Raw genomic sequence first — 27,564 nt, 5'->3', positions numbered from 1 at the left:
TTTTAAAAAGCGAGCTTTTTCAATCTCCTCTTTCACTTTCATCAAGAGGCTCTTCAAAAAAAAAAAAAAAAGAGGCTCTTCAGTTCCTCTTCAGTTTCTGCCATAAGGATGGTGTCATCTACATATCTGAGGTTATTGATATTTCTCCTGCCACACAATGGAATATTACTCAGCCTTAAAAAAGAATGACATTTTGCCATTTGAGCAACAAGGATGAACTTGGGGGTCATTATACTAAGTGAAATGTCAGAGAAAGACAAATATTGTGTGATATCATTTATATATGGAATCTAAAATATACAACAAACTAGTCAATAAAACAGAAAAGAAGCAGACAGAAATATACAAAAACTAGTGATGGGGGCAATATAGCAGTAGAGAGAAAAATGTTATTATGGGATTATAAGAAGCTATGCATGAAATTTTTGAAAATTGTAAAGCAATATAGAATTTAATGAATCTTCCTTCAATTTGAAAAACTGAAAAGAAAATAAAGGATATGAAACTAGGGGGTAAAAAGCAGAGGCCTGAGCAGATGACTGTGGAGTCTTTCAGTTTTTTTCTGTTTGAGCAATGAGACTATGGTCATGGGTTATTTATTTAATTTGAAAATGTTTAAAAATAAAGTATCTTTATTAATATGAAGGATACCTTTAACAATGCAAACTCCTTGTTCCCTTTGATAATTTTTCTTAGCCTGAATTCTACTCTGGTAAAACAGTGGGTTTGGCTTTCTAATGAAACAGAGAATTTGTCTTTAAATGGATGAGTTTAAACAATTTACCTTTATCATTGCAACTGATATGTTTGCTATTAACTCTGCCATATTATTTTATGCTGTCATATTCTAATCACGGTGCCATGCTTTTGAATACTGGGGAAAAAAAATAAAAAAACATTGCTGTTTTCACCACAGGTCAGCTCTCCCGTGCACCAGAAATACAGCCTAAAAAAATACACAGACAATATTTGTTTTGGCTTGTTTTAACTTTTGGCAGTGCAATAAAAATCGTGATAGGGTTGGGTTGTTGTTTTTTTTTCCCGGATGCCTCAAAAACAAAACAAAACAAAACAAAACAAAAAAACTAATATGGTACATTCTACCAGGAAGACAGAAAACCTTCCAGGACTTACCATCAGGCAAATGAAAGTCACAGGCACTTTTATGAATTTAGTAAGTGCTTTAAAAAAAAAAAAAAAGTAAGCGCTAGTAACACACTTCTTTTTTTTAACATTGTTTTTTTTATTATTATTATTTTTTTTTTACTTTACAATACTGTATTGGTTTTGCCATACATTGACGTGAATCCTCCACGGGTGTACTTGAGTTCCCAACCCTGAACCCCCCTCCCATTACCCTCCCCAGTAACACACTTCTGCATAAAATTTTCTTTAGGAGAGCAAAGGTGGGGTGTCCAGGACGCCCAAGGTTTGAAGGTTAAGCAGCTGGCCCACCGCCGCAGGGCGGTATCAATAATCCGACGAATATGTTAAGGATGAACTGTGAACACAAAGTGGATTGGAGGACACCTGAAGCCAGAATGATTCCTGAATAGTTAATACACCTTTCGTTTTGACTTCAGGAGACTGGCACCTACGTAGAGCTTGAAGAAAACCCGGAAAGTGGAGTGCGGAGTCCGAGCAAGCGGGCAGTCGGAGCCGGCGACGGGCAAGCAGCTGTTCTGAGCCTGCGCGGAATTAGCCGCATGCTCAGTAGCCGGGGTAGGGTTGCTCCGCCTCTGCTGTTGACCTATCCCAGGAGGGTGAACGCTGCCCGGGACCTGGTGCCTGGTATCGCTCTTTTGGTTACCCCTGAAGGGTGTTTCATCTGACTTGGTCCCAGTCTTGTCACCGTAAGTAATTTTCTCCCCTTTGGGCCAGCGCAAGGGCCTTAGGCGGATCTGAGTAGTTTACTCGTCCTCTTAACTCCATCCCTCTGCACAGATACGAAGAGATTCAAGGGGTTTATGTAAAAAATGATAATAATACTAGTAAAAGTTACGTCAGTCAGGGTGCCTCTCCAGATACTTCAACTTTGGACCGAGATTCTTGAGTGTCAGTATTTTGATTGTTTATCCATGCTATTATTTTCATGCCCCTGGGTCTTTTTATGGCTCTGTATTGTTGAAATAACAAGGCAAACCTGGATGGAGTTTAGTACACTCAAATGTAGAGACTGTCTTACGCCTAAAATTAAATTTCGTAAAGTTAGCAGACGTTTTTCCTACTGTCTTTTCTGGTTAGTTCACTTGCTTGTTATGTTTGGATCTCCTGAAAATGTAGTTGTTAGTTTAAAAGGTGTGTATATTTTACTGCTCATAAGATTTTCAAAAAAGAGGTTTGGCCACTTTATGTCCTTGGTAATAATGATCAGGAGGATTTTCCCTCACTCTAGAGCCAACATTGACCGAATTTTCTTACCTATGCCTGTCTTACAAACGAACAATCATTTCTCATTGGTTTAGATTGCCTTTCTTTCATAATTAGTGAAGTTGAGGGTTCCCTGGTGGCTCAGATAGTAAAGAATCTGCCTGCAGTGCAAGAGACTTGGATTTGATCCCTGAGTGGGGAAGATCCCCTGGAGAAAGAAATGGCAACCCACTCCAGTATTCTTGCCTGGAAATCCTGTGGATAGAGGAGACTGGGAGGTTACAGCCCATGGGGTCACAAAGAGTTGAACATGACTGAGTGACTAACACTTGAACATGTCATGATTTAATGGCTTTTACTTTTATTTTTCTAAGACTTGCCTATAGTTGGTGTCATTTACCCAGTTTTATTGGATTATTCATCTTTTGCATATTGACATATGTAAGTCCTTTAACAAAAATTAGCTCATTTGTCTAGTACGTAATACAGAATTTTTTCTCTGTCACTCATCCGTTTGCTTACGGTATTTTGGTTATATAAATGTTTTAATTTTTATGCAGTCAGATATGTCAATTTATTATATAATGGATTCTTGGTTTTAGTCATGTTTAAAAGTCATTTTCCAAATTTATAAAATATTTCACTCATGTTTTATTCTTATGCTTGTATGTTTTCAGTGTTTAGTCTTAAAATCATGCTTTGGTCTGGAATTTACATTGCTATAAAGAGTGCAAAAAGATTCCAACATTTTTTTTTAGAAAATTAGCAGTTAACAGTGTTTTGCACAATTAACTTTGCTCCATGATTTAAATTACAACATTTAGTGGATTTGGATATAACTCTGGAATTTGATGTCATTAATTTGTCTCAAATTCTGTCCAGGACTACACTTTTAATTACTGTAATTTTATATCATATCCTATTTTGATAACTGGTGAGGAGAGTATCTCTGCCCATTTTTTTTTTTTTTTTTGCTTTGCCTTTTTTTTTTTCTTTTTAGAATTTGCTCTGTTACAGTCAGGTTCCAAAAGAGAAATAATCTTAGTATTTTGATAGGGAATTCATCATGTATTTTAAGTTCCTAATCTCCTTATGTTCACCACATTTATATTGAGTTCAAGAAGCCACTCCCAGGCTGTGGGAAGAAATGGATCATTTGATTTCCGTTATTTCTGTCCTTGCCCTGTTAGCAATTATAAAGATTTCTTAAGTGATAGGATGTTATGTTGACTGCCTTAAATGTCATACAGTTTTTTTTCCTGCTGTAAGCCCAGAATGTTGTGAAAAAGAGCCTGAACTGTGTGTGATTCACGGTCATACTGGTTATCACTTTATATCCTCAGTCAAAATAATGTCACAGAAGCTATAGGGATTTTTTGCCCTTAACGCTGTCCTAATGGCCCTGAACTGAATGTCCCTGCAGGATAGTCAGTAATGAGAACAATCATCGTAATAATGGTTAGCCAGCATTACTTAGTGTTTACTTCGTGCCAGGACTGCTTTAACATTTATAACGACTCTATGTCACAATATTATTGTTAGCTCCATATTACCGCTTGAGGCACAGAGAATTTTAAGTGGCTTTCCCAAGGTCACAAAGCTAACGTGTGCCAGAGCCGGGAACTGAACACAGGAGGTAGTCTCCAGTGCCTGTGTCTTTAAACCCTGTTGTGTGGTTCAGTCAGTCAGTCATGTCTGACTCTTTGTGACCCCATGGACCGCAGCATGCCAGGCTTCCCTGTCCATCACCAACTCCTGGAGCTTGTTCAGACTCACGTCTGTTGCGTCAGTGATGCCATCCAGCCATCTCATCCTCTGTCGCCCCCTTCTCCTCCTGCTCTCAGTCTTTCCCAGTATCAGAGTCTCTAATCCCTGTACTATTTTTGAGTGAGCTTTCAGAGAGACATGCTCACAAAAGATAGTGTTTTAGGACCCAGAAGATGTAAAACTGATAGAGAAGGAGGTACAGTGGATGTAATCTGAACTGCTGTAAGGAAGTGACGAACTTGCAGAAGGAGCTTTTTGGCCTTGCTTTGCCTTCACCTTTGCCATCAACAGGTAATTCTCATTTGGGGTGTGGGAGGGGACTTATCCTGTCTATAATAGGAAGGTCTTTTACAGGTTTTGCAATAATATGACTAGCTATATTTTCTTTACACAAAGAGCCAAAACTCTGTTCATTTATTTAAAAAATACTTAAGAAAATTACTAGGGCTTGGGGATAGCCTAATACCTTATCAATAGTTCAGTGTGGATCAAAGAAGTACTTCAGAGAAAATAGTAGAAATATTCTCTCCTTTACTAACTAAAAGTGATTTGCAAGATCTCTTTATAAATCATTGTGCTTTACATCAAACCTGATTTTTTGCATTCTTATAAAACCGGTATTTGTTTTAAAGGGTGATTCATAAGTATGGTACACATTCATTTTCTGAAGAATGTAGTAAGAAGACAAAGCCTAAAGCTGTTCTTTAGAAAGAAAATACTGTGGCCTTGGCAAGCAGAAAAGGAAGTGGTTTTAGTCATATATAAAGCTTGCCAAGGCTGGGACGGTTACTGAACTGGTTCAAAGGTAAATGATATCTGTGAAAAGTTAGAACATTATGCAGTGTGAGAAAATGATCTGCCTTTCACAGATGGCATTGTGTAAAACATGGGGACTGAAAGAGCTCACGAGCACATTAAAATATCCTCAGTGGTTAAGACACCTGGGGAGTAGAGATCAGCTACCTGAAGACTACTTTTTCCAGCACAGAAAAAAATCAGTTCCATGGCTGATCATGGATATAAGGGAGTAGAGATAGGTCAATAACGTGTTTGCTAAATCCTTCTCCTGTTTTCTGAGTTATTGCTGAAGTATTAATAGTAATCATTGTAAAGAGTTTTCCACATTAGTGCTCAGTATGCCAAGAAAACGAATCTAACCTGATTATAATGTAATAAGATAAACAGGATTCAGATACATAGAACCCATTTTGTTTTTATCTTAGTTCCAGACAATTTCTATGTGTTCACATACATAGAAACCCATTTTATTTTTATCTTAGTTCCATACTGGTCCCAGTATGATATTCATTACAGCAGTTTCAGTTATCTTCCTTCTGAGGGGTTTCAGCTATTTCACATGTTTATTGTCTCAATTATGTTCATAACCCCCATGAACAGAATGTGAATGATAGAAAAAAAGGTGTCAAGAGGTTAAAAAGTGCATCAGATTAAATATGCAGTCAGAAATTGGTGGGAAAATGATGGCTATTGCTGAATTGAGGTTAATAATGTCCTTTCTTTCTGTGTTGTGTTCCCTTATTGCATTGAAATCATGGTGACTTGATTTGGTCAGAAGTGAGAGAGTTTTTGTCCCAGATTGGTTCCCCCCAGGCCCAAAATACAAGACAAAGTACAAGGACTGAGCACAAGAGGGTCATAAGGGAGTGTTCTCAGGATTCCTCATGGGAAGTGTGAAGGAACTAGCAATGAGCCAGCGGGCAGTGGGGGTGGGAAGCTGGGCTGTGGTGCAGCCCCAGCTAAGGCTCAGCCCACCCAGTGGGCATTTGGAAGCTAGGATGGCCCATTGGAATTGGGGCAGCAGCCCAGTTGAAGTGAGCAGTGGCCTTTATGTCTGCCTGTTGACCTGTTTTGGGTGAAATGACCCTTCTCAGATAAATTCCCAAAGAAAAGTGGCAGCTAAAGGCCATCTGTGGATGGCCCTTTCAGCAAATGGGGAAGTAAGCGATTCAGCCTCAGAGGGGACGTGAGTAATGTATTTCAGCATCAGCATCAAAATCATCAATAAGAATGTACAGAAGAATGTATATGTATAACTGAATCACTTTGCTCTACAGCAGAAATTAATATAACTTTGTCAGTCAACTATACTTTAGTTTTTAAAAGTCAGTAAGATTGCAGGATGTGAATCTGTATTTTCAAAGAGGAATATGTTTGATCCTGGTGGTGGTGGTTTAGTCACTAAGTTGTGTCCGACTTTTGTCACCCCATGGACTGTAGCCTGTCAGGCTCCTCTGTCCATGGGATTCTCCAGGCAAGAATACTGAATGGGTTGCCATTTCCTTCTCCAGAGGATCTTCCCAACCCAGGGATCGAACCTGATCTCCTACATTGCAGGCAGGCAGACTCTTTACCAACTGAGCTACAAGGGAAGTCCCATACTTGATCCTAAAGACTGTTTTTCGATATTTTTTGTTGGGCCAGGGGCTACATGACACTCCTCACTTTCCCGAATGATTGGTCTTCACTCCTGTGACCATGCTATTTGTTCTATTTGTCTGCTGCTGAAGTGTTAGTTGCTCAGTCGTGTCTGACTCTTTTCGATCCCATGGACTGTAGCCCATGAAGTTCCTCTGTCCATGGAATTTTCCAGGCAAGGATACTGGAGTGGATTGCTATTCCCTTCTCCAGGGGATTTTCCCTACCCAGGGATTGAACCCGGGTCTCCTGCACTGCAGGCAGATTCTTTACCATTCTAGTCACCAGGGAAGCCCCTGGTTAAATAACTAGCGGGTGAAATTATATTTAACGTCTAAAGGAATATTCATTGGGTTTCAGAAACTAAATGTAATCACATGCAACCCCTCCCCTTTTAAACTATTAATACATCCCACAGAAGAGCTTCCCAGGTGACAAAGTGGTAAAGAATCCGCCTGTCATTGCAAGAGATGCAGGAGACTTGAGTTCTATTCCTGGGTCGAGAAGATTCCTGGTAGGAAATGGCAACCCACCCCAGTATTCTTGCATGGAAAATTTCATGAACAAAGAAGCCTGACGGGCAATAGTCCAGGGGGTCGCAGAGGTGGATACGACTAAATGCACACATATACATGCACACACACTTCCCACGTATACACACATCACTTATGCTATTCATCCCTCTCTTGGCATTACCTGTTTTATAGACATTAGGTTATAGCATCTCACCCGCAGCCCAACAAAATATTAGCTCTCATTAGGGCACATAGTATATTTTTAGCCCCTGAACCACCTTTTAATGCACAGCATTTGCCCATTACACACATCATACATCAAACATTTCACATGCTCATAGGCCTAAACCAGTTACCTCTATGCCTCAAAGTGTGCCACCTGCTGAGAAAAAGAATACTGCTGAATTTATTGGGAGAGCTGATGCTGAAATGGAGCCTTTTCCCAAGTCTCTTTCAGTAGATGTTTATTAGAGAATCCACACAGTTAATTGAAGCAGTCCCGAGGAAGAGCTCAATATCTATGTGTTGAACTGAATTCAGGTAAATGAAACCAGCAGCTGGTTTTGAAAGTAACAGAACATTTCTCTTGATTTCCCTTTAGGGCCCATCATGGCATCCAGTCCCACTGTGTTGATGCGGTTGGTGGCTTCGGCATATTCTATTGCTCAAAAGGCAGGAACGATAGTCAGGCGTGTTATCGCCGAAGGAGACCTGGGTATCATTGAGAAGGTACTGAAAGTCTCATCTCATTTCATACCACCTCCATTATTGTTCCTTGAGGTTTAGGTAAAAGGATGTACTAATCTAGACACACTCAATAGTTGAAATAGTCAGTGGCTTCCTTATGGAGACTGCAAGACCCTTAGTTCAAATGGGTTCCACTTCTGCTCTGAAAAGGACTCCAGACTTCCTACATCCAAAGCTTTCATTTGTATGACTGGGTCTTCTGACCACTGTCCAGCTCCAGAGCACTGGGACCAAGCTTCATATCCTGAAATAATCTACTTCAGATAGAGTCGTGCTGTCCTTAGTGAACTTGACATATTTGGTCAAGTCTGGTATTTAAATAAATATCCCTTATATTCAAAGCTTTTGATGTTTTTTTTTCTTCTTCATGGAAAAGACACCTAAAGCAAAGTTTTTCTTTCCAGTATGATAACTAAAAACTTGAGTAAATTATCGGAAAGATAGTTTAGAATGGTAGTTGATTCTTAAAAGAAGTCTCACCCTGCATGTGTTCTAGTTTAAAACATAATTTCTTCCACAGGATTTGTTATTTCACATTACAAATTTGACTTCTCGTCATAATCTTTAAGAAAGATTGTATTGTAGTTTTACAAAAGTGGGAAAATTTTAGGATATTATAAACATTTTGATGGTTTGAAATAGAGATGTAGTTAAAACACTACTTTATGATAAGTCAAGCATCTACTTAAGGCTACTTATATAAAAAAATAAGGACCTTATATACAAGTAAAAAAAAAAAAACTTAGAAATAAGTTCCTGTGAACTAATTATAAGATTTTTAGCATAACTTCTTTTAAAAATTAAGACTAAAAATCACAAGAACAAGTAAAATAAATCTCATTTCTTTTTTTGATAGATTCGTGGGCTTAATAGTATAGGAAAGATATATATAGGGTATTTTGATCTTGAAGTCAAAATTGATTTTGAACCAACCTTTTAAAAAAATATTATAGTACCTCATTTTCCTTTTTCAGAAGTACTCGTTTTTTATAATATATAAATGACATCTTCCATCCCTTATCCTGAACCTTGGTTGATGTACTCATAAACTCTGAACATTGTCAGTGTTACCCCCCAGTTTTTTTCGTTATTCAGTTTCACCCTGGAAAAGGGTCATTGGTGACAGATCAGAGGATTCTGCTCTTGACTGTCTCTCTTTAGCCATTAACTTAAATACAGTATAAAAACTTTATTGAATGCATATTTCCCAAAGTGTTGTTAAAGAGGAGGCTGAAAAAAAGGATGCTGATCAAATTTGTCAGTAAAAATGAAGCTGGGAGGGCTAGTTAATGTATTGGATCACAGAATAAGTATTCGAAATAGTTGCCAACTCTGAGAAAGATGGGCCAAATTCAACAATATATTACAATAGGAATAATTATAGAGCCCCATATTCTGTGTTCAAGTACTTAGGAGTGAGTCTGATTCAAATTTGTTTGAAAAAGAGGTTTTAGTTGATCACATACATGCTCAGTGACAGATTAACAGTGCAAAACAGCTACTTTAGAAGGCTACTGATCTTGCTGTCTTTTCTTTCTTATCATTTTCTCTATTATGAAACATAGGAAGTGGAAAAAATTAGCAAAAAGTACAAAATCATCTATCAGGCCTCCACTGCCAATATTTTGGATCATATCTTTGCATATTTTCCCCTTAGCATCACTTACTTTGTTTAAATTGATTTTCTGTTGTGATTATATTAGATGGGCCACTTTGTAGTGTATAGCTAAAGAGTAATAGAAATACAGTGTTCAAGTTAGAAAAAGAGATAATAGGGACTTCCTTGGTGATACAGCAGCCAGGACTCTGCACTTCCAATGCAGGGGACACAGGTTTGATCCTTGGTTGAGGAACTAGATCCCATATGCTGCAGCTGAGGGTTAGCTTGCCATAGCTAAAAGGATTTACATGCTGCAACAAAGATCAAGGATCCTGCCTGCTACAGCTAAGGGTTAGCTTGCCATAGCTAAAAGGATTTACATGCTGCAACAAAGATCAACGATCCTGCATGCTGCGGCTAAGACCTGGCACAGTCAAATAAATAAATACATATTTTTTTAAAAAAGAAAGGAAAGAAAAACAATAATAACTTCACTGTCCTCTCTACTGGTCAGATACTCTTGGTACTTTATATCGACTTGTTTACACCTCATTTTAAAAGAGACAGGACAAAATCAGATTTGTCACACAAAATATCCAGAATGGTGAGGTCTGGCACTGTGTCAGTAGAAAGAGCAGGAAATGTCTTACCTAGCGAGTATTTGGGATAGCTTTCCTCATAGAGTTGAATGACTGTCATTGCTTCTTTCCCTCTGAAGCAGTGGTCCTTAAACTTGACTGCTAAGTGAGTAATCTTCAATTTCAACAAACCTTTATAATAGTTTCATTCCACAGTTATTTTCAGAGCACCTGCTATGTGCCAGGCACAGTACTTTAGGAAATAGAACAAAGTTCTCTGCCTTTGCAGCACTGCATTCTAGCAGAATTGTTCTTGGCATTGAGATAAGCAGCAAACTTCAGTGTTGCAGAAAAAAATTTGATTTTCACAATCATTCCTTGTCTCATTACGAAGTATTACAAAGTTCTTCCTGTTGAAGATAATCTGTTCAGTTCAGTTCAGTCGCTCAGTCGTGTCCAACTCTTTGTGACCCCATGAATCGCAGCACACCAGGCCTCCCTGTCCATCACCAACTCCCGGAGTTCACTCAGACTCACGTCCATCGAGTCTGTGATGCCATCCAGCCATCTCATCCTCCGCCATCCCCTTCTCCTCCTGCCCCCAATCCCTCCCAGCATCAGAGTCTTTTCCAATGAGTCAACTCTGCATGAGGTGGCCAAAGTACTGGAGGTTCAGCTTTAGAATCATTCGTTCCAAAGAAATCCCAGGGCCAATCTCCTTCAGAATGGACTGATTGGATCTCCTTGCCGTCCAAGGGACTCTCAAGAGTCTTCTCCAACACCACAGTTGAAAAGCATCAATTCTTCGGCGCTCAGCTTTCTTCACAGTCCAACTCTCAATCTGTAAATCCACCTAAACAGGCATGTATAAATTGCGACATATCCTAACTGGTTGCAAACAAGATAACAAAGCGGTCACTGTGTTTCACAAGTGTGATTTTACGACATGTGGATTGAGTTGAATGCCATAGGTGAGTTAGGTAGTAAATATTACTGCTGTTCAGTTTCATATTTTTTATAGTTTTAAAATAAGAATTTAGAAATAAGAAATAATCATTCTGAGGACCTCTTGAATTATTAGAATTAGGGTTAGTGAGTGAAATTTATAGAAGAATCCATATCAGAATACTGTTAACTGCCTTGAAAAATGTATAAATTTCCTGTCAACCTGCTTGAGCAAAAGATTAATGTAGAGATCTGATAAAAGAAATTTGTGAGCGGGGGCAGAAAATGTTCTAAATAATTTAAAAGTTCGTTTCCAAACTTTAGCCACTAGAGGTCCCATGAGGAAAACCAAGCCAAGAAACTAGCTGACTCATATGATGTTAAGCTGCATCAGTCTTAAAACAGACTGTAATTTAAATGGATATAGATAGTCACATGAGACATCAAGGAACAACTTTATTAGTTCTGCTAAAATATACTTTCTTTGTTGCAGACCTGTGCCACAGACCTGCAGACCAAGGCTGACCGATTAGTTCAAGTGAGCATATGTTCTTCATTGGCACGGAAGTTCCCCAAACTAACAATTATAGGAGAAGAGGTGAGACTTGTCAGGGATACCATGTTTTTTTTTTTTAATCTCTGTTCACCATATGGATTTGTAATTGTCACTTTTTATACACTACTTTTATGATTGCAAGCATTATATTTTTGTGTTTTAACATAAAAATAACTGTGATGTTCCTTGGACTTTCAGGAAATGTCTGCTTTTAATATGTTGGTCTATTTCTAGACCAGATGTCTCAGTTCTTGACCATAGACAATGTGGTTATGCTTGTGACATCAGCATACAAAATATAAGATGAGCAGAATTCTCCAACTTTGAAATAAAATGAGTTTTGTTCCTGTTTTTTTGGTGTTTTTTTTTTCAATTAACACTTACTTGCCTATTTATTCAAAGACTAACACTGTGAAGGTGAAGGAACTGACATCTCATATATTTGAGAGTAAGACATAGCTGATATCAGAGCCACTTGTATAGATAAGTGTATAATACTTGAACATTCTTTTGTTTCTAATCCTTGTTCAGGATAATAAAGTTAGGGCCCTTTGTAATCAACTTTGATGAGCCATATGTGATTTGTTTTTGCAGTTTTATTCCGTTAGCTTTAAAAGCTCCAAATAGTAATGGTAAACAGAACTAGCGAAACCTATGATGCTGTGTTACTTGTTATTGAGACAGAGGGTATTCTGTAAACAGGAAATAGCTTCGGTCATCACCAGTATTCCCTGCTTTAGGATCTGCCTCCTGAAGACGTGGATCAAGAGCTGATTGAAGATGGTCAGTGGGAGGAGATACTGAAGCAGCCGTGCCCATCACAGTACAGTGCTATCAAGGAGGAAGATGTATGACCCATACTATTACTTACCTCTCCATTAATCTTCTGTTTTTGTTGTAGTAAAGGAAATAAAATCTGCCATCATAATAAAAGTCAGTAGTTATAAAAAACAGGGCAACCAGGAACCTGAAATCTTTTAGAGCCAACATAGAAATGTCTGGCAACCATATGGGATGTCTCACCTATTAATTTTAAGTTCATTTTCTTATTCTGTTGATTTCCTCTTCACTCTAAAACTGTTACTAAAAGTACATTTGGGGGAATTCCCTGGTGATCCAGTGGTTAGGGGCTCTGTGCTTTCATTGCTGGGGCCCGGGTTCAATCCCTAGTCAGAGAACTAAGATACCACAAGCTGCATGGTATGGCCAATAATAATAATGATGTTAATGATAATACTTTTAGGGAGAAAACCTAATTTGTTACTTAGTAGATTTGATAGTAAAACTTTTCGTGGGTAATTGGAATTGGAAAGTGATGAAATGGATCACTGCCTTATATTTTTGGAAGGCCATAAAAATTACCCCCCTTGCTTTTTATAGTTGCTTAAATTAAATCTGTGACTTCAGATAGCTATCATACTTCTTTAATGTTTGCATTTTAGTTTATTTAACACACATTCGTTGAGCACATACTATGAGTAAGGTGCTTTGTTCTGTGATACGGAGTATAGAAAGAAGAGACATGATGTCTTCCATCAGAAATATGCCCTCATAAATTCACATCAAGTGTTGTAATTCTGGTGGTTCATGACTGTGTATCCTGAATCATATTAAAAGTCCTAAGAAGAGAAGATTTCTTACCTATTCTATTTCAGTCTTATAAACGATTCATTTTTCTTGGCCATATGTACACTGTGTCCTTAAGAGAGTCAAACTGTCATTATTTTTTCAAAATCAGCATTTATATATAAAAATGAGTAGTATCTGCACAATACATTTTTGGTGCCACTTTAAAGTTTTCCTTGCATCACAGTCTGGAGTTCAGGATGTTCATGGCAATGTGTTGTAGTTGTTTAGGTGACAGTAAATTTTTACCAGTTCAGCATTTATATATTGTAAAAAATTTTGTTGAAGTACAGTTGATTTATAGTGTTGTGTATCTTTGATTACAAAATACTTTTTTACTATTTTTCTTTGATTATTTCAAAACTGATGACATTCGCTTAAGTCTCCCATAATTTCAGAAATGAAATAGATAGTTTTTAGTTTATCTATTTAAATCCTTTTTTCTTTTTTTTTTTAATTTCATGGTTTTTTTGGCTGTCCTGTGAGGCTAGCAGGATCTTAGTTCCCCAACCAGCAATCAAACCTGGACCCATGGCGTTGGAAGTGAGGAGTCCTAACCACTGGACAATCAGGCTATTTCCACTTTTTAAAATTTTATATGCTTAATTTGGACACGTCCTCTTTTTCAGCTTGTGGTCTGGGTTGATCCTCTGGATGGTACCAAGGAATATACCGAAGGTTAGTATCTCTTCTGTATTTGTCGTTTATATCTGTTTTTGGCAGCAATAGGACTAGTATATGACGGCCAGTTCAAATACCAATCCCCCCAGTACTCCACCAGTCCCACCCAGAGGTCCCATACACAAGGATAACTGACATTAAGCCAGTGTAACCAAAGAGACTGTACTGACCCCCCAACTTTATTAGGTAGAAAAACAAGAGCATTGCTGCACTGCCTTGCTCTGCCAGCATCCCATGGTGCCCGTGCCTCACTCCCGTCCTCTGAGAACTGCTGTCTCACTTCACAGCATCACCTCTAAAGATGGGTTTTGAAACATAGTACAATATTTCTCCCTCCTGAAGTGATCTAAGATGAGCAGACTTAGAAAGCAGTGAATTAAAGTTGGCAACATTGAAGGGAAATGGACCAGGCTCGGAGCCAGAGTGGTAGATTTTAGGAGTACAGCATAAGCTTAGACTCTTATTTTTGAAAGAAAGATTAGCGTAGGTTTTCTTGTATTGGTTCTCAGCTTCATGGCTTAAAAAAAGAAAATGTCTCATAATCCCTAGAAAAAACTTTCTCTGTCCTTGGACGAGACACATCTACAAGTGAATTCCGTAGTGTGTATGTGTATTTGTCCAGAAAACGTCTCTATAATCCATTGAGAAATAGGAGAGCTCTAGACAGTTTAAATGAGTATAAGAGCAGCTAAACAACTGGTTCAGATCTCAGCCCCCACGTCCAGAAAGTTTGATTCACTATCTCTGCAGAGGAGCCTAAGAATCTGTATTGAAAAAAATGGAGCCAGTTCATTCTAATGCCGTCTTCCCTGGTGGCTCAGATGGTAAAGAATCTGGCTGCAATGCGGGAGACCTGGGTTTGATCCCTGCGTCAGGAAGATCCCCTGGAGAAGGGAATGGCAACCCACTCCAGTATTCTTGCCTGGAGAATCCCATGGACGGAAGAGCCTGGAGGGAAACAGTCCATGGGGTCACAGAGTTGGACACAATTGAGTGACTAGCACTTTGTTTCACTTTCATTCTGATGCTGCTTGTTAGTTCATTGTCCCCACTGTGAGACATCTTAATTTAGAGGCTTGAAATACAAATCTAGATGGGAATCCTGGAATCAAGAGTGATCTAGTAGGCAGAAGTGAGTCAGATGGTGATAGAGAGGGACACAGAGGAATCTAATGATGGCTGTGGAGTTATGGCTGATTTACTTAATTGGTTTACAGGTTATTACTAATGAGACCGCGTGTATCAATCAATTCAATTAAGTGGCCATAGTTCCTACTCCTGTCCCTGGTCAGCACTCTCTTATAATTTGTGTATTTTGGCAGAAGTAGGTTTAATCAAGGATGCTGCTGCTGCTTTATCTGACTCTGTGCGACCCCATTGACAGCAGCCCACCGGGTTCCACCGTCTCTGGGATTCTCCAGGCAAGAGTACTGGAGTGGGTTGCCATTGCCTTCTCTGTAATCAAGGATCAATCACTTCAGTTCAGTTCAGTTGCTCAGTCATGTCTGACTCTTTGTGACCCAATGAATTGCCGCACGCCAGGTCTCCCTGTCCATCACCAGCTCCAGGAGTTCACCCAAACTCATGTCCATTGAGTCGGCGATGCCATCCAGCCATCTCATCCTCCGCCGTCCCCTTCTCTTCCTGCCCCCAATCCCTCCCAGCATCAGAGTCTCTTCCAATGAGTCAACTGTTTGCATGAGGTTGCCGAAGTATTGGAGTTTCAGCTTTAGCATCAATCCTTCCAAAGAATACCCAGGACTGATCTCCTTTAGAATGGACTGGATGGATCTCCTTGCAGTCCAAGGGACTCTCATGTGTCTTCTCCAACACCACAGTTCAAAAGCATCAATTCTTTGGCGCTCAGCTTTCTTCACAGTCCAACTCTCACATCCATACATGACCACTGGAAAAACCATAGCCTTGACTAGACGGACCTTAGTCGGCAAAGTAATATCTCTGCTTTTGAATATGCTGTCTAGATTGGTCATAACTTTCCTTCCAAGGAGTAAGCGTCTTTTAACTTCATGGCTGCAGTCACCATCTGCAGTGATTTTGGAGCCCCCCAAAATAAAGTCTGACACTGTTTTCACTGTTTCCCCATCTATTTGCCATGAAGTGATGGGACCAGATGCTATGATCTTAGTTTTCCGAATGTTGAACTTTAAGCCAACTTTCTCACTCTCCACTTTCACTTTCATCAAGAGGCTCTTTAGTTCCTCTTCACTTTCTGCCATAAGGGTGACGTCATCTGCATATCTGAGGTTATTGATATTTCTCCCAGCAATCTTGATTCCAGCTTGTGCTTCTTCCAGCCCAGCGTTTCTCATGATGTACTCTGCATATAAGTTCAATAAGCAGGGTGACAATATACAGCCTTGACATACTCCTTTTCCTATTTGGAACCAGTCTGTTGTTCCATGTCCAGTTCTAACTGTTGCTTCCTGACCTGCATATAGGTTTCTCAAGAGGCAGGTCAGGTGGTCTGGTATTCCCATCTCTTTCAGAATTTCCCACAGTTTATTGTGATCCACACAGTCAAAGGCTTTGGCATAGTCAATAAAGCAGAAATAGATGTTTTTCTGGAACTCCTTGCTTTTTCCATGACCCAGCAGATGTTGGCAATTTGATCTCTGGTTGAATCACTGTAAAATCCTTACCTTTATTGCAAAAATAACTCGGGAGCCATTGATGTGCTGCTGCTGAGTCATAACATGAGTTATGTAATTGATATGAGTTTTCTTCTTTTTAGGTCTTCTTGACAATGTAACAGTTCTTATTGGAATTGCTTATGAAGGAAAAGCCATAGCAGGAGTTATTAACCAGCCATATTACAACTACCAGGTATTACTCTTAAATGATACCAAAATATTTTTTCAGATAAATAATTATGGTGTTCTAAGATTCTTAATGCTATCTAATCTAGTGGTTTCTAGCTTGGTTGCACCTGCAGTCTGGGGGAACTTTTCAAAGTAAGCATTCCCAGGTCACACCCCAGATGTACTGAGTCAGACCTCTGAGGGTGATGATACCAGGAATGTGTATGTATTTATGGGACTATACACAGACACACTGTATGTGTTGTATATGTTTTTTTAACATATGCCTTATGATTCAAATCATAAGCAAAATTTTGGGAATTACTGATATGGTTCTTGATTAGCTTGGTCATTGAGGCACCTGATTTACAGGTGGTGCTTGAAGCACGTTGAAGAAATGAACCATTTCAACCAAGAAAAGAGGCTAGCAGTGTTGTTTTGCAGGTAATTGCACATAATGCCTAAATTATGGTCAGCATTAAATAGATGTGCTCTTGCACTGTTTCCTCTTATTTTGTCTCTCTAATCTGCTTTGACTTTCTACTGTACTCTCAAGAAATTGTCTTCCGTAGAACAAGAGGCTCATGTACTTCCAAATCAGGAATATTACCATTAGATCACACGAAATGTTAAAGGAAATTGTTGAAATAAGGGATTTACATTAGTAAATCTTCAGAGAAAAAAGATTTAGTAGCTCTTTAGAGAAAAAAGTAACCAGAATGGGGACTATTACTTCTGAATCTCTAAATTGAGCTAAGAGCAGGATTTCTACTTCTCAGATAACTTTGGGTTTTTCCTACCGTGTATATGATTATAACTTTTTTAGTTACAATCATGTGCTTCTGAAGAGTGTCATGTAAACTTTAAGGTAAGCTAATACTGTTACTTAAAAGAGAGGCGTTTAATTCATAGATAATATTGCAATGCATGGCACCTTTTTTCAAAAAAAAGGTTTAAGTGCTTTGGAGTTACTAAAAATTTCCATCATTTCTTTCTGAAGTTAGAATACTTGTATTCACTTTCCACAGAACGATGAAAATCAGAAGTTAAGGGAACGCAGGAATGACGCAAAGGTGAGAAAAATAGCTAGGCTTTTGGCTCCACTGGTAGGTAGAAAGAAGTAGGCAGTGTGTGGTACCCCAGGCAGCCAGTGTCTATGCCATTTCCCGGCTCATTTTCCCCTGTCCTGCTCCTTTCCTTTGTTACCATCCCTAACCGCCTTTCCTTCTGTATACCCTCTTTCTCTTTGTCTCGTCCTTCTCTCTTGCTTATGCCTTAAAATTTGTTGCAACCGGGAGAAAAGCCACACAGCTTTGTTGGTAGTTTTCAAGGCTGAATGTTCAACTTAAAATCTTCATCATTTATCAAGAGCTTCCTGTGTACTGCCAGACTCAAGGATCTACATGCGTTATCTCGTTCTGATACGCACCATCATTCTTTAAGGACACCTTCATCCCCATTCAAAAGATGAGGACACTGAGACAAATCACTTGCCCTGGTTGGTCACTGGCAGATCTGGAATCTAAACCACAGTCCACACGCTATACCGCTCTCTTAGTCACATAAAGGACTTCTCAGAATTCAGACTGTATTATTGCTTCTAACAGATACTGAAGCTGGGAAGTACTCGAATTGAAAGAGCATGGCAGAACCTACTGTATAGCACAGGGAACTCTACTCGGTGCTCTGTGATGACCTAAATGGGAAGGAAATCCAAAAGAGAGGGCATATATGTGTATGTAGAGCTGATTCACTTTGCTGCATAGCAGAAACTAACACAACATTGTAAAGCAGCTATCCTCTGATAAAAACTTTTAAAAGAAGAATTCTGAACAGGATTAAATTAAAAAAAAAAAAAAAAGAGCATGGCATAGTGCAAAGAAACCCAGTCTGTCTGAACATCAGAGCTAGCTCCTTAACCATTATGACTCTTACTTATCTCATCAGTAAGATGAAAGTGTTAGCCTTTATTACACCCAGACAGTTGGTGTGGGCACTCTGAATGAGAGAGACAGTGAGAGAGGCTGAGAGATCAGGAGCTCAGAGGGAGGCTAGCCGGCTGCCTCGTGGGGTTTGCATTTACCTTGCCAGGGCGCCAAGAGTCCATGGTCTCATCCTCTTTGCCTTCATGTTTATTTACACAGGGCATGTGAGTTTTCTAGGGCCCAGAATACTCATGTCCCCTGTTAAGTATGCTTTCTTTTGTTTTTCAGAATGACTGGAGAGCTGAATTAATAAGTAGGGCTTTTTTTAAAATGTTTTTGTTTACTTATTTTTTAAATATTTTTAATTTTTTGGCCACACAACATGTGGGATCTTAGTTCCCCAACCAGGGATGTAACCCACGCCCCCTGCATTGGAAGCATGGATCTTGACCACTGGACTGCCAGGGAGGTCTCCATGAATAGGTTTCTTAAGAGTATGAAGTTGGTCTTGGCAATTGAGCTGAAGTGTAATGAGCACCAGAGCCCATCAGTACGCTGAAAAGTGCAGCCTCTCCTCCGGTGTAGACGCAAGAGCAAACAGAAGAAGCAGGCGAGCATGCACTGAGCCCCAGTGCCTGTTCTTTGGTTCTTCTGTTTCCCCATTTGCAGAGTGCTCTCAGCACTTTGGAGGCCAGCCTCCTCCTCGCCTGTAAAGAACCACCTTGCCAGTGACATGCCCCTCCCCCAGGCAGTCAGTCCATTTCCAGTGACTGATGATTGGACAGGTGTAAAGGCCTGGCATTTCCTCCCAGTTTGCGATATGTTCTCCCCAGTTTGGTACAACCCTGAGGAGCCATTCGGGCTCCAGAGCTCCCCCTGGGGTCGGCTGAAGCTGTGGTCGGGTCTGCATCATAGCTCAGTTTCTCCCTCTGCCCACTCTCACCACCTCCCCTCCTTTGCACAGTGTGGATCCCAAGGGCACTCCTTCACAAACACCCTTCTTAACTCAGAGCCCGCTTCCCAGGGAATCCAACCCTGCAACACAACCGTCTTTCACTGTAACAGCACCCAGAATACTGCTCTAGGGTAAGCAAGATGCTGTGTGTGAAAGCATTTTGACAAGTGCACGGAGGTAAATTGTCTAGTTCGATGATGACAGATATTGGCTTTGAACACAGACGAGCCTCAGTTTGATTATGATCTCCCTAGAGTCCTTGGAGAAGGAAACGGCAACCCACTGCAATATTCTTGCCTGGAAAATTCCATGGACAGAGGAGCCTGGTAGGCTACAGTCCATGGGGTCGCGAAGAGTCGGACATGACTGAGCAACTTCACTGTACTATATACTATAGAGTCCTTGGTCAGGTTACTGAAAGATTCCAAAACTCATGCTCCTCATCTGTAAAATAAGGATGATAATACCTATTACATGGGACTGTTCTGAGGATTAAATGAGATAATACATGTAAAGCTCTTAGTACTAAACATGCCTGGTACATGTTTAGTATTCAGTAAAAATACATGTCTGTATATCTACTCTATTGCTATTAGTGATATTTCGATGACTTTGTGTTAACCATTTTAGGCATCAGGTTAGTTTCCTCGAAATACAGGTTATGTTTTTCTGTGCAAAGCCTATCGTTATAATAATGTGGTTGAAAATTCTTTGAGCTCTGCAAAGGAAAATACAGATTCTGGGATTGCATTGTCATTGTCATTTTACCACCATTATTGTCAGTAAAATTTTTTAACCCTGACCCTATTATCCATGGCCACTTTTCAGCATTAGCTTCTTGAGTCACTTTGTCTCTATAGCAGCCAAATATGTTATCACCATTTCCTGTTCCCGTAGCAATGTGATCCCTGTTGTTCCTTGGACAATCAAAAGTAATCAATACATGGTATTTCATTTCCTGGGAATTTATGTACCTTTTGCAAAACAGCTCTTTGCAAATACAATAATGAGGCCGTTGGATTATCCTAAGAGGACCAGGAATCAGTATGTGATATTGCCTTTCCTGAAGACTCCAGGCAATAACCAGAAATTTCTTTCCATACTTTTGAAGTCCAGTTATTATTATTATTATCATTTTGGCTGTGCTGCATGTCTTGCAGGATCTCAGTTCCACAACCAGGTATAGAAACTGGACCATTGCAATGAAACCCAGATCCTAGCCACTAAGCCACGAGGGAACTCCCAATTATTAACCAAAACAACAATGAGAATAATCAGTTGATCCTCTCAGGAAAATTTCTTTATTGATGATACTGTTTTGTACTTTATAACATTACCATTTTTTTAAATCATGCTGCTGATATAACTAAATGTTGTATTTATAATGAACCTTTTTCTCTAAGTGATGACAAGCTTTGCTGTTGTTTCATCTGTTTACACAGGCAGGACCAGATGCTGTGCTGGGGAGAACTATCTGGGGAGTTTTGGGTTTAGGTGCCTTCGGGTTTCAGCTGAAAGAAGTGCCCGCCGGCAAACACATCATCACAACTACCCGGTCCCATAACAGCCAGTTGGTTACAGACTGCATCACAGCTATGAACCCTGATGATGTGCTGAGAGTGGGGGGAGCAGGAAATAAGGTATGCAGGTCCGTCCATCATCTCCTCTGAAATGCAACTGAATCACTGAAAGAAATCACTGAGCTTTTACAAAACGTGAAATCAGTTTGGGAGAGGAGAAGAAAGATCGTTATTTGCCATTAAAGACACATTTCAGCAACATTTGATTTTTTTTTTAACCTAAGAGAGTTCAGTGATAATATAAATCATTTGCATAAAGCCCCCTGCCTGTTGCCAGTCCTTATTTTCTCAAGGACCCTCTTGGATTACTTCCTAGATCTTCTACAGACTCTAAGGATGGGCCTGCCTGCCCCTCCCTGGATGCCTCCCCCCTTCATTCATTTAGGCCCACATCCTGAGAACATAGTGAAATGAAACACAGTTTGATCTCCAACCCTGATCTCCTCTCATCTGATTGCCCCTTGGTTATCATCATGATGACATCTTCAAGCATCTCAAATTCAGCATCCCCAGTTGGAGCCTATCCTCTCTCTACCAGCGCCCAGATGTGTTCCACTCGCTACTTCCTATCTGCTTAATGGCATCGCCATTTTCCTAACTCTTCTAGCCAGACAACTGAAAGTCATCCTCCTTCCTTCCTCACATCCTGTCAATCTGATCCTACTTTCAGATCTTTTTAATTCTCCTCTAAAGTCTCGTGCATCTCAACTGCCAGTGCCCTAGTTGAAACCTATCAATCATCCTGCATCCAGACTTCACAGCAGCTTCCAAAGTGGTTCCCCATTCAAGGCCATGTCCTCACAGTGCCACTAGAGCGATGAGAACACACAGCTTATCATGGCACTCCCCTGCACCACATCCCTGGGTGATTCCACCTCACAGCAGTTGCGAGTGGGATGTAAATTCCTCTAAATCCTGATAGCCAAATGCCCCTAAGCATGTGGTTTTCCCACTTGTGTGTCAGGGGCAACAGATGATAAATATTTATCGAACTGAGTAGAATTCATTTCTCCTCCCTTATCCTTTGGAAGTGGGCTTCCCTGGTGGCTCAGATGGTAAAGAATCTGCCTGCAGTGCGGGAGACCTGGCTTCAGTCCCTGGGTTGGAAAGATCCCCTGGAGGATGACATGGCAATCGCCTCCAGTATTCTTGCCTGGAGAATCCCCATGGACAGAGGAGCCTGGCGGACTACAGTCCACAGGGTCGCAAAGGGTTGGTCACGACGTGAGCGACTTTGTAAGCGACTAAGCACGCACACCATTTGGAAGCAATAATCAGCTATTTCTAGATTTTTCAAAAGCATTTGCTTATAACAGGGTGAAAATTGGAAGTAACAATATTTTGAAAAAAAAAACTTTAAACATCTCAAAGTAAAAATATATTCTTGGTATTCCCTGAAATATGATTTCTCTTTACTCCTACTTTTGTAACTACAAAACCCATTACCTCTTTTATTCCCAAGGGGTACCATTCCCCATTGGAACAAAGTCCCCATCCTGCACAACCTCACACCTCTTTTTCTTCCATGAAAAGACTTTGTTGGGCAGTTCTTAACTTTTTTGCATCAAGGACTTCTTTGAAAAATCTAACAAAAGTTACAGCTAGCCCCTCTTCTCTCAGAAAGTATTCCTGGCACAGTTCTTGGCACATAATAAAGACTTCACACAGATTTCCTCCAAGAAAGAGAAAGCTTTTACTCAGAAGTCTACAGCAAGGTTTAATGGTTTGAAGGTGTTCTTGAATACAGTAATCCTAAAAAGAGTAGCAGGTTACCTTGTGTTCACTGAGGTTCTTTCTCCTCATTCTCCTGGGCTGGTCTTTTCATCTCAGTATTAGCAGTCTGAATTTTATAGTACTAGTTGTTTCACAGTGTAACCAAAACATAAGCCAAGTGGCAAGTTTATGTTTAGAGTCGCACAGTTTCTATTGGCAACCTTATTTTTATATGAATATTACAGGTATTAGTAACATGCAAAATTCACACTTTGGTAGCAGAAATAGTAACAAGTATGATTCTAAAACAGGCTTCCCAGGAGGCTCAGTGGTAAAGAATCCACCTGCACTTCAGGAGATGCAGGAAGTGCAGGTCCGATTCTTGGGTTGGGAAGATCCCCTGGAGAAAGAAATGGCAACCCACTCCAGTATTCTTGCCTGGAAAATTTCATGTTCAGAGGAGCCCAGTGGGCTGCAGTCCATGGAGTGAAAAAGAGTCAGACTTGACTGAGCATACACACATGCATGATTCCTAAACAAAGACTTATGAAACTGCTTGTTGGATTAGTCAGCATCACACATCTATTAGAACTTATCACAACTTGTACATTACTGTGCTGGCTGATATTTCTGTCTTCTTTACATAGTAATGGTCAAATTTTTACGAGACTAAAAAACTTTACTTTTTCTACAACAAAATGTATACAGTTTTCACAATAAAAAGAAAAACAACATGAAAAAGGGAAAACTTTATTTTCCTAACTTGGAATATGAAGAGGCTTCAGATAGCCTCCTTATAGCTTATTTGACTACTTCCCCCCCCGCTCAGATCACTGTATGATTACACATGTACTCTGTATGTTTCTTCATAATACACGTGTCATTTATACCTGCTGAAGGCTTTAACCTAAGTTGAGTCTGATTGAGGAATCGAAATGCTTGAGAAAAAAAAAAAAACTAGCAGTTTCTCTTTATTGGTACCTCAGTCATTTCATAGTCAAGGGATTATTACTCTCTTAACCTTACAGATAATTCAGCTGATTGAAGGCAAAGCCTCTGCTTATGTATTTGCAAGTCCTGGATGCAAGAAGTGGGACACCTGTGCTCCAGAAGTCATTTTACATGCTGTCGGAGGTTAGTCCATTTTATTTGGGGGAATTACGGGTTTTATACAGTTTTCGTATTATGCTGGGACATAATATTTCAGTAGTATTACTTTACCTAGACTCTTAAAATGTAAATAATAGAAGGAAAGTTAGAGATTATACAGTCCAACCCCTGCATTTTATAGGTAAGAAAGTAGATTTCCAGCAAACTCATTCTTTACTTAGTTTCTCCTTTGGACCTTTATCTACACGTAGTTAACTTAATGAAATCCTTATTAATGTATGGCTTTAATGCTTTTAGGGTTTTTTTTTTTCTTGAAAAGCAGAATATTTATTGTGATTATCCTCACCTCAGTTAGTTTCTTCTAAGCCAATATTGATAAATGTCTCAGGGCTAGTGCTGAAGATCATAGACTTGGAATTTTTTTTCTAACTCCAAAAATACTACAAATATATACATAGCAAGATGATTTTTCACATTCAGATAGACATCAGATCACATCTGTATTGTGGCAGGGGGTACCACAATGTGTGGCTCATGGGATGTTAGTTCCCCATCCAGGAATTGAATCCGGCCACAGGCTTCCCTTGTGGCTCAGCTGGTAAAGAATCCACCTGCAATGAGGGAGATCTGGGTTCGATCCCTGGGTCAGGAAGATCTACTAGAGAAAGGAAAGGCTACTGACTCCAGGATTCTGGCCTGGAGAATTCCATGGACTATACAGTCCATGGGGTCGCAAAGAGCTGGACACAAATGAGCGACTTTCACTTTCACAGCAGTGAAAGCACAGGGTCCTAACCACTGGATTGCCAGGGAACTCCTGTGATCACATCGACTCCTAAATGCTCGATTTTCAGTCTGTCATTTCTCCTGGTACATTATTGCATCAATGCCTCGTTAGCACATTACATGACAGGGAAGTTAAATGCATCACAATCCGTTCTCATTCTCATTAGGGCTTCTCTGGTGGTCCAGTGGCTCTGCACTGCCAATACAGGGAATGCGAGTTCAGGCCCTGGTTGGAAAACTCAGATCACACATCCTGCAGCTGAGCCTGCCCGCTGCAATTGCTGAGCCCATGCCTGCCAACTGGAGAAGCCCGTGAGCTGCAGCAAAGACCCAATGCAGCTAAAAATACACTTTAAAGGGGGAGAGGGGCTGGCAGAAGAAAATACAGAAAACAAAAATTTTAAAGGAAACTGTAATATGACACGGTTATATTTTATGAACATACTTCAACTCTTACCGAATGAAGTGTTACTGATAAATGGTAAAATGAAGGAAATACTTCAGAAAGCAGGAACTGTGGGTGATGGAATAGAATCAGCAGGAAAATAATCACTCCAGAAAAAGAGAAGTTAATTGATACCAAGAAATATAAATTGAAAAACTCCTGTTTTGTAAACCAGATTTCTGTAGGGTACAGAACCAGTTGTTACCTGAATTTCATTCTTGTCTTTCAGAGGAAGGTAAAAAGTTTCCCTACTCCCACTGGACATCCCTGATGGTCCTGTGGTTAAAATTCTGCACTTTCAGTGCAGGGGGTATGGGTTCAATCCCTGGTTGGGGAAATAAGATGCCACATGCTGCACAGTAAGGCAAAAAAAAAAAAAAAGAAACTAAATTATTTTAATCAAGGAGGAAAAAATAATGACACCCTTTAGTTAGTCTTAAACTGCAACAGAAATTAACACTTAACCTTTGCAGTCCCTCCTCATCTTCCTGATTTTATCCAACATTCATTGTATATTATTACATAGGGAAGCAAGAAACGCTTAGATGATCTGATCAGTCATTGACATTGTATTGATGTTTTTCCACAGGCAAGTTAACCGATATCCATGGAAATGCCCTTCAGTATAACAAGGAGGTGAAGCACATGAACTCGGCCGGAGTCCTGGCCACACTGAGGAATTATGACTATTATGCAAGTCGAGTTCCCCAGTCTGTTAAAAATGCACTTGTTCCTTGAAGGGAAATCTCGTCAACTCAGCCAGGAGAAGGACTTGGTTCTCAAAAATAATACATTTTAAAACTAATTGAACGGAATTTGAGCTCTACTTTTACTTCATTGTTGATCACCAGTTTACATTTGATTACTTAGGAGTAGGAAGTAGAATTTTTAAATGTCTTGATAAATCAATCACCCAGACCAATTTTGACATCTGGAAAATTTGCAAAGTCACCCTGTGTCACATTTCTTTTCTTCCTTTTATTTGGTGCAGTGAAAGAAAAGTTTATTTCCAATTTGCTGTCCTGATCCATTGTTGAATCAACATTCCTATTTTGTAAACCAGATTTCTCTAGGGCATAAAACCAGTTGTTACCTGAATCTCATTCTTGTCTTTCATTGTAATGTAAAAAGTTTCCCTATTCCCATCCTGAATACATTAAAATGTCATTGTATATGTTGAAGAAACAGATTTTAGAGAAATGTTTCTTTATAATAAATTATTTACTTTTAGCTCTTTCTCTTATTCACCAGCTTTTTTTGTCTCAAGTTATTTGAAAATGATATATTTTCTACTGTGGGCATTACTTTAATCTTACAGCATCATAATGCAACCTAACTGTGGAAAGTTGGGTAATTGACCCTATTCCTTCCAAAGGGAGATTATAATACATGCTATCAAAATTATTTGGACATTCTGCCTACATTTTTATATTTTAAGTCTCTGTCCCATGCTTTTAAATAATTTTTCTGTTATTGGATTAAGCAATTGGTTTAAATTAATCATCCCCTAACCCACTCCAGTGTTCTTGCCTGGAGAATCCCAGGGACGGGGAGCCTGGTGGGCTGCCGTCTATGGGGTCGCACAGAGTCGGACACAACTGAAGCGACTTAGCAGCAGCAGCAGCAGCAGCAGCAGCAGCAGCAACCCACTACCTGTCAAAATTACCTGGGAAGCTTTTCAGAAAATATGAATTCACAGCCCAGTGATATTGATTCTTTGTTTCATCCTGCATAATACTTTAATATGAGTGCAAATTTTACACTCTATATTTCCAAAATAAGATCATTAACACATTTGAACAGGGTATGTCCATATGATGATAATGATATTTGACTTACCCTTATAGTTTCAACTGCATATTTCCAATATTTCTTACAGAAACTAAATTTTGATTCACTGTTTTTTCATTTTATATTTTACTGGAGTATAGTTGATTTACAACATTGTCTTAATTTCAGGTGTACCACAAACCCATTCAACTATACATATACACACACTGGGTTTCTCTGGTGTCTCAGACGGTAAAATATCTGCCTGCTATGCAGGAGACCTCGATCTGTGGGTTGGGAAGATCCGCTGGAGAAGGGAATGGCAACCCACTCCAGTATTCTTGCCTAGAGAATTCCATGGACAGAGGAGCTTGGCAAGCTACAGTCCTTGGGGTCCCAGAGTCAGACAAGACTGAGAGACTAACACCCACACACACATATACATACATAGATTCTTTTCCCATATAGGTTTTTGCAGAGTATAGAGTAGAGGTCCCTGTGCTATAGAGTAGGTCCTTGTTGGTTATCTATCTTATATATAGTAGTGTGTGTATGTTAATTACAAGATCCTAATTTGTAACATCTCTCCCATCCCGTGTTTCCCCTTGGGTAATCATGTTCAGTTCAGTTCAGTCAAATT

The 27,564-nt window shown here is 39.6% G+C and overlaps 1 protein-coding gene across 5 annotated transcripts; it reads left to right on the top strand.

Moving 5' to 3' along the window:
* Positions 1–1,749: 1,749 nt before the first annotated feature.
* BPNT1 (3'(2'), 5'-bisphosphate nucleotidase 1) lies at positions 1,750–26,384 on the top strand. 5 transcript variants are annotated; one of them, XM_052653901.1, is made up of 11 exons: positions 1,822–1,853; positions 4,301–4,428; positions 7,690–7,817; positions 11,452–11,556; positions 12,255–12,362; positions 13,770–13,818; positions 16,574–16,665; positions 17,669–17,713; positions 20,963–21,160; positions 23,842–23,947; positions 25,744–26,384. In XM_052653901.1, exons 3-11 carry the CDS (start codon positions 7,698–7,700, stop codon positions 25,890–25,892), a joined length of 972 nt encoding a protein of 323 aa, XP_052509861.1. In that variant the 5' UTR covers positions 1,822–1,853; positions 4,301–4,428; positions 7,690–7,697; the 3' UTR covers positions 25,893–26,384. The 5 variants fall into 5 exon arrangements, with proteins under 5 accessions (XP_052509862.1, XP_052509861.1, XP_052509864.1 ...); XM_052653902.1 differs by lacking the exon at positions 4,301–4,428 and having other exon boundaries at positions 1,750–1,853; XM_052653904.1 differs by lacking the exon at positions 12,255–12,362.
* The last annotated feature ends 1,180 nt before the right edge of the window (positions 26,385–27,564 follow it).

This window comes from Budorcas taxicolor, chromosome 16, assembly GCF_023091745.1.
Source record: "Budorcas taxicolor isolate Tak-1 chromosome 16, Takin1.1, whole genome shotgun sequence".
Classification (NCBI taxonomy): Eukaryota; Metazoa; Chordata; class Mammalia; order Artiodactyla; family Bovidae; genus Budorcas; species Budorcas taxicolor.
Note: the sequence above shows the minus strand (reverse complement) of the source record. Positions and strands in the feature narration are given on the sequence as shown.